Source organism: Heterocephalus glaber, unplaced genomic scaffold (assembly GCF_053883595.1).
Source record: "Heterocephalus glaber isolate CG9 unplaced genomic scaffold, H.glaber_assembly_v1.0 deba00001497, whole genome shotgun sequence".
NCBI lineage: Eukaryota > Metazoa > Chordata > Mammalia > Rodentia > Bathyergidae > Heterocephalus > Heterocephalus glaber.
In genome coordinates this window covers 27,011,781-27,027,233 of record NW_028258320.1, presented here as the reverse complement: position 1 = coordinate 27,027,233, position 15,453 = coordinate 27,011,781, and the positions used below count along the sequence as shown (strand labels likewise).

General features: G+C 37.7%; 1 protein-coding gene and 1 long non-coding RNA gene across 25 annotated transcripts in view; one reads left to right on the top strand and one right to left on the bottom strand.

The window, feature by feature from the left end:
* LOC147825613 (uncharacterized) overlaps positions 1-3,027 on the top strand; it is a 43,566-nt gene extending 40,539 nt beyond the window's left edge. For both annotated transcript variants that reach the window (XR_015440543.1, XR_015440544.1), the window contains exon 4: positions 2,839-3,027. This is a non-coding gene — a long non-coding RNA (uncharacterized LOC147825613). The remainder of the gene's footprint in view (positions 1-2,838) is intronic.
* Ank3 (ankyrin 3) overlaps positions 1-15,453 on the bottom strand; it is a 515,763-nt gene that overhangs the window by 155,088 nt on the left and 345,222 nt on the right. For all 23 annotated transcript variants that reach the window (XR_015440538.1, XM_087185521.1, XM_087185526.1 and 20 more), the window contains 4 exons: positions 10,629-10,727; positions 5,193-5,390; positions 3,024-3,122; positions 499-597 (listed from right to left, as the gene is read on the bottom strand). Coding sequence is in view for 22 of the 23 variants with exons in the window: in XM_087185521.1 (XP_087041647.1) it covers positions 499-597; positions 3,024-3,122; positions 5,193-5,390; positions 10,629-10,727 (495 nt within the window). In the remaining variant the exon portion in view is untranslated. The remainder of the gene's footprint in view (positions 1-498; positions 598-3,023; positions 3,123-5,192; positions 5,391-10,628; positions 10,728-15,453) is intronic.

Here is a 15,453-nt window from a genome sequence, read left to right as displayed (position 1 = left end):
CTATTCTGAAGGGAGTGTCATGGTTCCCATGGCAAGGCTTAGCATGGGAAAACAACTGCATGGCATAGTCTATATACTCAGAGTTAGTTCCATGATTTTGGTATAACATGGTGAAGTATACTTAGGAGAGATTACTTTGGTTACTTGAAATTAATTCATAAAAATGATGTAGTACTTGAACCACCTCCTTAACCTGGAGCACATTTTATTGCTTCTGTTACAGAAAAATCCCCATACCCATAAATATTTCATTTAAAAAATATAATGTATAATAGTAATGTACTTATAACATTAATGAACACATTCTATAAAGTCCAAAAAATTTGTGGCCAACTAGGCAATGAATGGAGTTTGCCTTCCAAGTAAAGGAAACAAAAGATGTTCTCAAATCCTATCTTTTCAAGTAGTCAAATTAAGTATTAGTTTAATTATAATAAAAAATAACTAAATAAAAGTCACCTTTGCCGGTTTGTTAAATACTCACAGTTGAATACTTACCACATTGGTGGTGTTTGGTGAAGCTCCATGATGCATTAGTTGTGATACGATATTTACATGCCCCATGAAGGCAGCAACATGGATTGGGGTAAGGCCCGACTAAGGAGAAAGGAAGGAAGTAATGGTTTGTTGGCTCATCATTAACAGTGTTTGTTTGTTTATGTGCCTACCTGCCTGACCTCCATCTATCCATCCATCCATCTATCCATCCATCCCTCCCTTCCTCCCAGTTTAGTAATCAGATTAGAAGTATCAGGACATTCAGGTCGTAGATTCTATTAGACAAATTGTATCAACACAATAATCACTTCCCTAAAGCAAGTTGTGTGACCATGAAAGTGTTATGTCATACTTCTTATATAGACCTAAGGAAAAAATGAGAAAGAAATAAAGAGTTTTTTCTTTGGTACTAAATTTTCAGTATTCATATGAGTACGTGTGTATGTATGTAATGCAGAATGATTAAAGACATATTAGTAAAAAATATTGTCTTTAATCTCAAATTATAATGTTGGGCTTTCAAAAAAAAATCCCATGTACTGATAATAAACAACATATTATACAAGAAAGAGGAGGGTACCTTTTACAAAGCCATCCTGCTAATAATAAAAGGGCGAACTGCACTGATAGTTTCAATAATTTGTTAACACTATGAAAATTATAAATTAAGACAATGCAAATATTACAATTGTCACAGCACTAGATTTTAATTTTTATATTTACTTCAAATCCTATATACATGTGTTTACACACACTTTAGAAAGACTATTCACCAAAAAGTAGAGTGGATAAGTAAAAAAGAGGATCAAAATCTCAAATCAGTCATCTTATTAAAGAATGCAACTTACTTGTGTTTTTTATACAAAGTAATTCTTTTCTAGTTTTTCTGAATTTAATTAAACTTAAAATATGCACATCATAATCTGATAAAAAATTTAATAGGGTTAGAAAAAAGCTTACCTGTCTTGTTTTTAAAAGGGAGAGAAGGGATAATTAATTTCTAAAGGAATGTGAGAAATGTCAAAAGTAGGCGAAGTGAATCCTACAGAGTAAAGAACAAGACAGAAGTGGAATAAATCTGGCCACCCCAACTTCAAACAGTGAGGAAGTTTTGTTACAGTTTGTCTCCTTTTCCCACCAGCAGGGGGAGTCCTGAGAGTTTGGTCTGAGCTGCCTTTTGAAGCTCACAGGGAGCACAGGGCTGGCAGTGGGACTGAGGACATCCCTGGACACCAATTCAAATATCAATCAAATCTTTCTTCCCAGTTTATTCTGATCTTTCAAAGGGATTCCCATGCACAGAGAATAAACTTACTATTTTCTACTTAAAATAACAGGGTGCTTAACATGAAGCCATATGTGTAAGCAAAGAGCAAATCAGTATCAGTGTTTTGAGCCATTTAATCTTTCAAAATTATAAGTGTTACAAATCATGGCAAATATTCCATTGACGGGTAAGAACCTGAGTTCAAGCAATAATTGTAAGGCTATACTTTGATTTTTATGTAAGCATCAAGCCTTCCACAAAATCTCATGCATGGGCCAGGCATTATGGGTATCTGAAGGCCACCTGCCCACAGGAACCTGTGACTCCTGGGGTCCTGGGGTAACAAGTGGGTCATGAGTAAGACAGCTGGGTAAGTGCTTTGATAAAATATGCACAAGATGAAGCGACTGTCCCTAGACGGCCACAGAGTGCCTGGAGAAGGTAGGCCAGACCTGGTGCTAAGGAGTGCAAGATTGGCCTGGCAAAGTGCTTGCAGTGTAAGGGCATGGCAGAAAGAGGGTTCAGTCAGGGAATGGCAGTGGCTAGGATCTGCAGGGACTGGGGTGCTGGGAGGTTGGAGCTTGGGGTGGGGTAGGACAAGTCTGGAGGGGTAGATGTCAGGCTTGCTTCAGTGTGCCGAAGGCTCAGCCCTGCTTCTGACGGATCAGGTCTCCGAGCTGGTTCATAGAAATGAAATCTAGAGCTAGTCCTTTACTAATGTCAGCAACTCTGCATTTCATTAATTTGAGCTTTTGGATAGAGCAATCCCTACTTTATGGAAGCACACAAGTTGTACTATGCAGGGTTTCTCAACCTGGGGACATTTGACATTTTGAGGCAAAAAACTGTTTGTGATAGGAGGTCATCCTCTACCTTGTGAGATGTTTAGTAGCATCCCCTGGCCTCTACCCAAGAGATGATAGTTTAACAACTAGAAATACAGCAATCACCAAATACCCCCTTGAGGACAAACTTGTCCCCACTAGAGAAGCACGGTGTTGTAACATTTCATGTAAGTTACGTTTTCTATGATGTTGCCAGTTGCTTGACTGTGTTTTTGGTTATATTTCTAGACATGGGATGCATCTGCATCCACCCTCCCACACTCCCTAAGACCTGGCAACCCTTTTGGTGAAGAGTTCCAAATGTGGTCTGTGGCAACAGCACATGAACAAAACTAGCTGGTCCCCGGAGAAGGCACTGGGACTCCAGCTCTGATCTCAGCACCCAGGAACCCCAGAAATCCTACTCTGCTCACCTCAGTTACAGCTTGGATGGATGCACCGTGTTTCAGAAGGAGTTCCATCACTTTAATTCGGTTCTTTTTGCAGGCAATATGAAGAGGGGTAAAGCCATTCTGCAAGGGACAAATACACGTATTTACTTGAGTACATTCCACTGAAATCCAATTTCACTGTGTACAGTGAAATATTTCTGCTAAAATGATGTGCTATAAAGACTTCAAAATAAAAAGAAACCATGAGGAGTTAAACAGAGTGGTGATTCATTTCTGGGAGCAGAGGTAATCTAGCTGCTCCCAGGATCCCCTGAAACCACAATTGTGAACAGGAAGTGAATGTTTTGCCACATCCTGGTATCTAAGGCAAATAAAATAAGCTCTTCCTTATTTTATTTTGGAATTCATTCTTCCAAATAGTGTCCTTCTTCAAAAACAGTACAATAGCTGGGCCCAAACATACGCTCTCATATCCAAATGACACCAATATCTATTCTGACTTCTCAGCTGTAATTTAGAACAGTAAGACTGGTTTTAAAACGCTGTCACTTCTTGCCCCGGCTTTCAGATTCAAATAGGTACTTAATCTAAGGAAGCAGAGATTTGAATGATTCAACATTATTTGGATCATTTGTTTCAATATTTAATCTAATAAACAACCTGCGTTTTAACAAATTACCTGCCCTGCCTGAAAGCGGAGATGATGCCATATACTTCGGCAGCTGATGGAGAACTATAAACTACCAAGGTCCACCCTAAAAGCTTAGGTCCAAGTCATTGGAGATACTTCCAAGCAGGTTCCCAAGACCATTTCTCTGGCCATAGTCCACCCCAGGATGACTGGCTACAACCTCGGTATATGTTGTGAAATCTCCAGAGTGGCAGGAAAATGACAGCCCACGCCCTGCTTCAAGACTTTTTTTCTTACATGGAAAAATGAGTCATGATCGCTAATTTGTTTTCCTCCCTTCTCAGAATTCAGACACATTTGACATACTGGGCAGGGTCGACAGCTCTTGAGCGTTGCTTGAAGAATCTTTAAGAATTAGAATGGTAAAGGAGCTGTCTGGGGCCTGGGGAGTCCCCCTCTGCACATTCTTTCCCGCCCCTGTGAATTTCAGGGCTCACAAACATGAGAGGTGCTGTGGATCCATTCAGGTAAGGCGACCACATGGCTGGCAGGGTGCAGAAACTTGCCTGAAAAGGCTGATTAGATGAAAGCCTTTACCTGATAATTGCCAGTAAACTCACAATTTTTCTCTAAAATTGGGTGCCTTATGTTTTTTTTCCCTAAGTATGGGTGCTTATTCTGAACTAAATTTAAACACCTTACTAAGTTGCGACAATATATTTTTCCAAAAACAACAAACACTATTTTCCTGAGGAAACCAAAATATAGCACATTCTGAGGGCTCAAAGAAGAAATCATTTTATATAGCAGTTTAGACTGCAAGCTGGACCAAAAGTTTGATTCGTTAAAAAAAAGGAAGATGACAGGCAATATTCCATTAACTTACAAGGGTAACAGAACACTGTAGATCAACAATTCCTAGATAAACGGGGCTTTGATTATTTTGCTTGGTGTTTTTAGATCTAAGAAAAAACTTAACCCACACAATCATAACTTTACCTATAATAACATCAGGTTGATATATTCAGTCGTTTTACAATTGTACATTCTTTGGGCTTTATTTAAACAAATGAATCACAAGTGTGACCTTACGGTTTTTCTTATATGAGAAACCCAAACTATAAATAATCTAAAGAGCAAAATAAAAGACATAACAAGAAACTGGGAGGTAGTCCTTTCACAGACAGGAGGTGATCTAGGGCCAGAGGGAGAAGGGAGGAAGTGGGGTAGGGGAAGTAAAAGGATTAAGATTTTCCACATGTACATGTATCAACTACCCACAATGAGTGTATTTATTATGTATTGCAAACATGTAGTAATAAAATATAAAAAACATGTTACCCTAAAGAGCTAACAATTAGTTCCATCAGTTTTATTCATATCAAAAATAGAAGATTTTGTTGATTTCCAAGAAGGATATTTGAAAGCACTGATGAGAAGTACGCTTTATTTAACTAATATCTTCCATTTTTACCTCTGTCAAAGCAATCCCTTCATAAACAAGGTGGCGTGTAGGCAGTGAGACAATTTAGGCTGGACCTGTTGGCGGAGCCACTCACCAGGGCTTTGGCATTGGGATTAGCCTTCTTATCCAAGAGGACCTTGGCGACTTTGTAATGGCCACAGTGAGCAGCCACGTGCAGGGCAGTCAGGTAGTCATTGGTGACGTCATCCACAGGCACATTGTGCTGGAGCAGAAGTTGGACACAGTTTAAATGATCTCCTTGTGTGGCCATGTGCAATGGAGACAATCCATTCTGGAACACATATGGAAACAAGTTTACTCTTTTACCTTTTAATGCAAATGTGCTAAAGACAAAAAGTGAAAATATGAACAGATAAAATTCTAGTTTCTCACAAGAAAATGCCTTATGTTTTAAAAGGTGTTAAAAACTATTTTTGAACCATGCCTCTTTTTTCTTTTCTATTTTGGTAGTGCTGGGGACTGACAAGTACCTGAGTCACTGAGCTTCAGGCCCAGACCTTTTGTTTTTAATATGATACAGTTTCACTAAGTTGCCCAGGCTGACTTTAAACTTGCCATCCTCCTCCTTCAGCCTCCTGGGAAGCTAGGATTTCAGCCATGAATCCAAAACTACTTCTAAGAATAGCCTTCCCACTTCTCATGTCAATCAATTACAAATTGTGAAGGATAATTCTTTTCCTCATTTGGAAAGTAAGCAGTCAAAATCTACTTCTTAATGAGTAGTAATTTTAATTTAAAACTGAAAGGAACAAATAGAGACAAGAACTGGTTCTCATTGGTTTTAGTTTTTATTTTTATTTTTGGTACCGGGGATCGAACTCAGGACCTTGCGCTTGCGAGGCAGGCGGTGGCACCACTGAGCTAAATTCCCAGCCTGAACTGGCTCTCATTGGACTGGCTTTAATTTTGTCCTTATAGATTAGTAATGCTTGACATTGACACTGAATACTATACTGGTTCAATTAAAAAAAAAAAAAAAAAGAACCGACTACAATGCATTTCATGTCATGTCCTCTCACAACAAGCAGAAAGGGAAACCTCCATTTCTGTAAGTTTGGTGCCCCCATGTGTCTGTGATGAGGAAAGGCAAGCTTTGGTCAACTCAACTGACGCTTGCCTAATTTAAATTAACTGGATTGAAAAACAACTAATCATGTGCAGTAGGAATGAGGTGAAAACTGGTTTAAAGAACTTAGGGAAGAAATGAGTATATTCAAAGGTAAATAAAACCTTTAAATGGTTAGAATATAGCTCAAGAGCAGAGCATATATTTAGAATGTTTTATCTAGGGGCCTGGGGAATTTCTTAGAGAATCCAGTTACCAAGAGAAGTTTATTAATTATTGTAACTGAATTTAATATACTTTGTGAAAAAATGAGAGCAAATTCAGTTTCTAAAAAAGATATCACCAATAAGTTTGAAAGTAACGCTATGTCAAATATACATCAAGGAGCCAGGTGTTTCTGAATTTGCTGGGCCAAGTTATTTTCTCCTAATTTATCAATAAATGACAGAAAAGAGAAGTTCAAGATAAGAAAAAATAATGTGCCCCCTTTAGCCAATCCTGGGGTATTAGTCCCTCACTGCCACATATATTTCAACTACTTACGTTCTTTAAAGGCAAGAGGCTCATGGTTATAATTTTCCTATATTGTCCAGAAGAGAGCTCTGTACATATAAATAAAGCTCAATAAATATTTATGTAAACTTAAAGCCTTCACATACTGCCAGTCAATCAGGATATTTTTGCCTAAAATATTCCCCTTAAACATTTTGATCCAAATTAGAAAGTAAGGTGCAGGAAAGGGTGGGAACATTTTCCTTTTGAGATACTGCCACCCACCAGCATATGCCCTACCTTATTCTTGCCAAAACAGTCCTTTGCTTATATTTTGACATAGTCTCAGAGGAAAACATGAAGTAAACAAGGAAACAAAATCCGAAGAACAAATGACTTAGCAGAGAACAGAAATGAGAGGCAGTGTTAGTAACAGAAGCAAAATCTTAATGGTACACACAATAACGATGCATGAGTGGGAGACTTACAGGTCACTGAGGAAGGACAGAAAGAAAGAAAAAAAATAATCATCTTATGGAAAGGAGTCATATTACATGTGGCGCCTGAAAATATGGATCCTGTATGATAGGCTTTCTTAGCTCAATAAGGTAAGTCTTGAAGGACCAGATAAACTGCCTTAAAGCTAAGAATGTGTTGATTCACTCATTACTACTTCAACAAACATTTATTGAAGGCCTACTATATGCTGAGCATTAATCTATATGTCTGGGGGCACTGCATGGAAAGAGGAAAAGTTCTTTCATTCTACTGAAGAAAGCCAGGCTACAAGCACGGACACAAATTAGGAGAGAATTTCATGATAGTACTAAGAGCTCCACAGGAAATAAAACTTGATTGAATTATAATGACTTAGGGAAATGTTGGGAGCAGGATGGGTGGATAGTCAAAAAAAGACCTATCTGAGAAGATGACATTTGAGTTGAAGATGGTACAGAAACCAAAAAGATCTGGGACAAGTTGAAGGAACTCAAACTAAGTAGTTCATGAGAAGAAACTTGCTGTATTCTAGGAGCAAAGAGGCTGGGTGGTGAGATGATCCTGAGCTAGGAGCAGAAGGGGAGATGAGGCAGGAAGCATCAGAATCTATAAGGACCTCATTCTTAGTGCTGGGAGAGACTTCTGATTAAACATGGTAGATATATTTTTTCTTCTAGAAAATTCCATCAAAAAGCAGGAAAGGAATTTAAAGAGTAAAATTCAAAAAGGCATAGAAAATTGTTCCTTTCCTGTTTTCATACACAATGTGAAAGGAAATAGTAACAGAGGAGTGAAGGCTATAATTTTGGGGGTAAGGAAAGAGGCTTTAAGCAGAGAAATGCCCCTAGCAGGAGGGAATAGGCTGAATCCTAAATGTCTGTGGACAGGTGTGGTCAGTGGCAATGCTGACTAATGCCTAACAACCAGCTTTAAAAAAAAAGAAGCCTCGATGCCTACTATTGGCCAGTTTCCACGGACCCCCGCTACGACCAAGGTCAATCTACCAATGTGATCACTAAATGTGGAATTGGGAAGAGATAATGCACAGTCAGCTCTTGTGAGCAGACACAGTTTGTAGCACACTTCTGGGTATAATGAAGACAACTGGTTTACCTCGCAAATCTCAACAAGGTAAGGACACAGAAAAATAGTACTTAAGAAGATTAGACTTGAGGTTGGAAGCAGGATTAACTTAGAGCTTATACATGGAGGTGTCAAGCTTCCAGGCTCTTCCCAACCCAGCAAAGCCATATGACAGTCCCCTTGTACTCTGCAGGAAACCAGGAGTTTAGTTACTGGAGAAGATGAATTGGGGGGGTTCATATTCAGTGCTAAAGCAGGGCAAAGGGGAATGGTGAGGATGTAAACTTAGAACAAGTGATCGCAGCAAAGGAAGACAATGTAGCTGTTCAGTATACAGCCTCAATTAGACTGGGTTCAAATCTTTGCTGTGTCACTAGCTGAGACATCTTGAAAAAAGCTACTTCATTTCTTGGTGTTTCATTTTTCTCTGTTTTTTTTTTGGTACTGGGGATCGAACTCAGGTCCTTGTGCTTGCAAGGCTGGCAGAGGAACCACTGAGCTAAATCCCGACCCTCATTTTTCTCTTTTATGAAAAGGATACACAGCAATTTGGGTATCTCATAGAGATAGTTGAAGGTTAAATGAACTGATATATGTAAAGAACATAAAGCCTGGTATCTAGTAATCATCATAAGTGTTAGTTATCAGGATCATAACACAGAGCAAGAAAACTGATAGCCCCCTTTTCTCTTATCTCACTCAGAAAGTATTCACACAGATGAACACTGCAAATAATTAAAAGATTATCTTTCAAAATCCAAACTGCCACAATGAAAAAGGACATTTAATCCTGACAGTAGATAATCCTCCTAATCCAGCACCACCTGATCATCAACCTTGCTTATATTCTTACAGTTTCCTATTGCATGCTTGTATTCTTAGAGGAATCCTTCAAAAGAAAAGATACAGCCAAACTGAACAAAAAGAGAACAAGAAATCTGAAGAAATCTGGAAATATAAGCAGCAAAAAAAAAAAAAAATTAAAATAGCTGTCTTGAATGTTGTTGAAAAAGTAATTGGAAATACTACCTTCATAAAACAAGGAGAAAAGGTTAAAAAAGAAGCTATCAGAGAATGAGAAATTGTTCTTAAAAATTAAAACCAAGGAAGAAAAAACCCAATATATTCCAGAAAAAGAATCAAATCAATAATAAGTTAGGAGAAAACAATGAGACAACTATTGATTTTTAACTATGCCTGTACTGCTTTGACAAATGAAAACTAATCTTAAAGGGAACAATGGAAATTAACTGGAGGGTTTTTAAGTAAGTGGCTGACATGATTTGGTTGACATTTTGATTGCGAAGCAGAGTCTGGGTTATAAAGGAGCAAAAGAGAAAATGTGGGATCAGTAAAAGTTGTTACAATGATTCAGTGAGAGGTAACGTGGCTCAGAAGGTAGAAGTAGAGAGAGAGAAGAGAAGAGAAGATGATAGACTATGTGAAAGAAAAAGAAAAAGTAGAATGGTTAGGACAAGAAGCATTCAAAAGTGTAAGATATAATTATATAGAATGGAAAATTTATGTTTGCTTAATTCTTTTGGGTAATATACCGCCAACAATTCACTAATCTATACCCCACATTTTAATGATTGCTATTATTATTCAAATTGTATGGAACCTGTCCAATCTTCTGGAATTGTTGAAGAACATGGACCAGAGTACAAAGGAGAATTGCATGTAGATTTGTTGCTTTTATAATGCTGTAAATTAAGACTCCTTCCAAAGCTTAACAGAACTTTCAAAGTTCAATTAAAATAGTATGGACTGTAGGGCAGTTTTCCTCAAAATTGATCAGCAAATAGCATCATAGAATCAAATGGTTTTACTACTAGAAAAAACTAAAAGATGTTTAGTGAAAAATTAATTTTTGATGGCAATCTCATGTTCATTTCAGATATGTCAATTTTTCCAAAAGGCCACTCAAGTGCATGCAACTTTCTAAATGTTTTCATCTTTATCAGCTAAATGATATCTCTGACCTCTAATAGCCTATGAACACTCAAGACATAAACTGAGGGGTGAGAGAGACCCAAACTTAGACTTGGCAGAGTATAGATCTTTTAGTTTATTTTAACCCAACAAGCAATCATTTCTGAGCTATGAAAACTTTATAGAGTAAAGTCAAGTAGTAAATGTTCCTGGAACAGAACACAAACATCACACATGCAAATGACTTCATATTTAGTGCATCCCACATACTGGATTCATACACCCAAACTTATTCTGAGATTCTTCAGAGATTCCATGAACACAGCCACTTTAATTGTTAAATGGAATCTACTGTTTTTCTCTATGTTATTTACACAGCCAGTAAAGGGATTTGAAGCTAAGTGCAGTCTGATGTCAATAAACCTGAACAGACATTACCTTGGTTTTTGAAAGAATGGGAGCAGCTCGATCCAGCAGCATTTCTACCACCTGCTCATGTCCACTCCTTGCCCCACAGTGCAGTGGCGTCAGACCATCCTGTTGAACAAAGGCAACATCTTCAATTAGATTTGATAGCAACTTCTGGAAATGCAGTGTGTTCCATAAGACCCCAGCTGGCATCCAATATGCTGTGGCCCACAGGGCTTTGAACATTTGCTCATGTGCCTCCTAAAATAATTTCCTTTCTTAAACTGAGATCTCATTTTGCTCAAGTTTAAAGAACTGCAAAGTATATGATTTTCCACATGTTAGAATACTGACACTTTAACATACAACTGTTCCACTACTCTTTCAAGAGTCCAATAGAATCTAAATACTGTAAGTAATTTGATACACAGGAAATAATGCCTTATTTTTATATATTTATTTTTGTTGTTTTGAGATATCATCTCCCTACGTAATCCAGGCTGGCCTCAGACTCACAGTGATCCTGGCTCAGTCTCCCAAGTGCTGGAATTATGGGCATGTGCCACCACATGTGGCTCGTGAATAAACTTTTTCTTTTCCCCATTAAGATTATTGGTACATTTTAGGTATAAAATACAGTTACATTCATCATTGGGATCTTGTACTGTTACATGAGTATCTTGGTTCTTATTTTTTTCCCCTTCCCTTGCCCTCCCTTGACCCCCTCCACCCTTCCCTATTTGCAAAGACTTTGCTTCCATTTTTTTCCTTTTCTCATATTTTTTCTTTTCCCTTTGTGAATAAACTTTTAAATAGGAATTTGTAGTTAAGAATTTCATTAGTCCTTTTTGCCCTTGCATTTCTATTTCTGTTCCATTTCCCCCCATATAATTTTATCTTAATATAATGTTATGCTTGAGAATGTATTACCACATCACTTCTCTACCATAAGATTTAAAGATTTCCAGTGAACCAAACCCTCTAAGCGTTAAAAATAAATCTCCTGATTAGAACATCATTATAATTATTCAAATATAAGTGATCAAAACATCAAAAATATATTAAAAATTTGTGATTAAACAATTTGTTAAAAATCCTCTTTTAATGAGTTAGATTTTTCCACAATTGTTAGAATGGCAGAGTTCCATCTCAATATCATCCCTAACTTTTGTATTTAATAGATGTTAGTACATTAGTACTGAGAAACCTTGTTCAACAGAGTAGACACATTTATGATAGCAGTGTCACTAATTCTGAATTCTATATGAATTCTATGTCAAAACTCACTTTAACTTGGATCAAAAATTCCTTTCAATGACCCATACCAGGACAACTCCTTTGGGTCCTTCATTTTTGTTGGCAGCATTGGATTCCCAACCATTTGATATGAAAAATACTTTGTTACCTACTATGTAGTGTCAGGTGACCAAAGTGTCACCAATATTTTTTATTTTTTTGGTAGCGGGGATCGAACTCGGGTCCTTGCGCTTGTGAGGCAGGCAGCCAAACCACTGAGCTAAATTCCTGGCCCCTCACCAATATTGTTAATTCTCACTTTTTCTCCCTTGGGCTATGTGGATGAGAGAGTTAGGGCTTCCTTCAGTGCTAAGAGAGTTCAGTGTGTTGAGGAATCAGTAGGGAAGGAGACTCAACAGGAAGCTGTGGAGATTTGGTCACTCACAACCTATCTAAGTGCCCCCAAGCCATCTGGAGAAGTTTTCATGTACACCCTGGCTCATGCCACTCCCCAAGCTGATGATTTCTGTGATGGACACTTAATAGCCACCCTAAGGATAATCCCATTTAAAAATACATCAAAATTAGATTCAGAATATTCAAATTACTCTTAGACTGGGTGAGCAAATCTGAAAAGTAAGCCTATTGATGGTAATGTATCAGCAAGGAGGTTAAACTTTATTTCTAAACTTTGAAACAAATATCAAAATTATTAACATTCTTTATAAATGAAATTCAAATGAAAAATAGTGCATGACCTGATTTGAACATTCTTGGGGCATGTTTAAATATTGTTTTTTATGTTGATTTAAAACATTGCCTTTATATGAACTAAAGCAGCCTTTCAAGTAGAAACAGTGCTTTAATAATAAAATAAAACAAACGTGCAAGCATATCAAAACCACTATAAAATCCGAATGCCTTTCTAGTAATACCTGAAAACATTTGAAGGAGAGATAATACAATAATCACCTCTACATAATACAATTATCACCTCTACTTTCCACCATGCAGAAACATGTCATACAGACTGCAGGCTAATAATTGACTCATGAACGAAGTCTATATTTTTTTTCTACTTTTTCTTAAGTAAATGCTAAGAAGGAAAAGATTACAGAATATCTGCAGACATTTTGAAACTTTGGTCATATAGAAAAAAATCATTTTTGTTACCTCTTTATCCTGGCAAATTATCTTCCTCAAAGCCAAATGCTACATGTTAAATGAAAATGTTTGGCCATCTAAGAGCAAAATCTAGCTCAAACATCAGTTCCTTAATCCTTTGAAGTATAGTGTGCCTTCTTACAAACATACATTTTTGGCTGGTTTCATCTTTTTTTAAAAGTTTATGGAAAATTTCAAACACATTTCAGACTAATGTGAAGCAATTGTTGCCTTAGGATCAATTGTGATTCATCTGTACCCTGACCTTGCCCCCTTTCTTATATTATTTTGAAGTGAATTTCAGGCATCATATCATTTTACCCTCACAATTATAAGAAAGTAGAATCTTCATTTAAAAAATGAAAACTTGGAGTTTCAAAGAGATGAAATTACTCTTTACAGGCTACATTCAGAGCTAGGCTAGAGACAGGGGCGTGCCGCTTAGCTGCACAGTCACTGCTCAGTATGTAAAGCCCTGAGTTCCTTCTCAGCAACAAAACACTGGCTACCACCACCCAAGCAACAAAATCAGCCAAGAAGGAAACGAATGAGATACTTATTAGTGTTGACCATGCAAAACAGTCAAGGGCTATCTTGGAAGGGCTGATGAAGAAAAAAATCTCTCTGTTCAAATTCCAGGCATTCTTAGTGAAGTTCTGAAGCTGCTACTGCTGATGTTTATTAAAAACATGTATGATACAAAGACTCAGTATGGAAAGGTGGCATTTGCAACAGCAGAAGAGCTGTGAGGTAGAACTGTCCTAGCTCTGTTCTTTTAATCATTGTGGTTCAATGCCAGCCAGCTAGCTTCTCAAGGTCAAGCTCATCAGTTCTAGCTGAATGGCAAAGAACTTGCTCTAGCAAAGCTTTTTCAACCATATTTTCCTTGCAATATTTTTAACACTGTCACCTTTGAATCTTGTACAAATTTAATCTGACACATTTCAAAAGCGTAAAATACTTCAAATAGCCAAAAACCCAGCAGGGGAAAAGCCTTATGAGGAAGCAGTAGATGTCAGGACTGCCTGGCTGCACAGGTAGTGCAGGCCCAACTGCTTGGACCTTCATGGATCAGTGGAACGCTAGTGGCTCAAGTTCATGGAAGACCTTCATGAGCATCACAGTTCTTATGGCCACGAAGATGGAGCCCAAGCCAGACAGTGCACAATGAGACTGAAAAGTATCTGCTATTTCATGATTCACACTTAATTCAGCTTTTTAGAAGGGGAGAGCAGGCAGTGATATTACTTCATATCTATTTTTTAGTTAAAGTAAATAAGTACATAAAATTTGAACTAATTTCTTGGCTTTGAAGCTGGTGTGGCTCATTGTTTGCTTTCCTGCAGCACAGGTCTGACTATGACACACCTCAGTCCAGGTGAAATCCTTCAGGTTAGCACTGCAAGTCTTTTCCTAGTCCCTTCCTCTCTCCAATCAATTGGTAAATTTTTTGCAGCTCCTGCCACGAGCCTCTCATTTCCTTGTTTCTCTGCTTTGCTCAACCACTTCACATGCCTGAGAGTCCCCTTCTCACCTGCCCCAAGATCCAAATCCTTAATGTCTTACACTATGGCTTTCTCTGAAGCCTTTCTCCAAGCTAAATGTAGCTGTTTGACCTTTAGGATTCTTGTCTAAATTTCTGCACTTCTTTTGAGGAACCTACAATTTCCCCCCCAGGTGTTTTAGTTATTTGTGGTCCCCTGGAACTAACTCTAGTGTACACTTCCAAATTCTCTCCTTTATTAGGCCCTGACTTTTGACTTTTTTTTTTTTTAAATTTTTAAATTTTTTTTATTTTTTGCTTTGCTGGGGATTGAACGCAGGGTGTTGTGTATACTAAGCAAGTGCTCTACAACTGAGCTATATTCCAGTTCACTAGGTCCTGACTTTTGGCTTCAGTATATTAGTCTACTTAGTCTAGTTTTAGCAAGAATTCTGTTGGGCCAATTTAGAAAGTACCCTCCTGCCTCCTGGTATCTGATCCAATTCCTTATTCCTACCCTCAATATCTCATCATCCTGACCTGCCTTTGGTAGTAATCCACTCAAATCAGTTTAGCCAGACTCCTCTTATTCCTGATGTTTCCTCCTAGTAAATTTCCACTCATACACCCTCATCTTATTCCTTAGCAATAAAATACCTTTCCTTATTGTATACAGAGTTGAGCCAGATGTCTTTCCTTTACTACAAAGCCCCACTGTAGAAGACACCCTTGAATAAAGGCTATCTTACCTACCATTCTGTTAACAAGTGCTGTGAATAATTATTTTCCTTAACACTAGTCTATCCCTGAGGACCAGGTTAACATTTTGAGGGATAAATGAATCTCAGAAAGAGGTAACATGAGCATGAGAGCTACTCAATAAAAACTACAAAGTGAATGAGTGAATGAATTGCTATTAAAGTATCTTACCTTTGAAAATACATATTTTTTCTATAATATAAATAGCTTTTA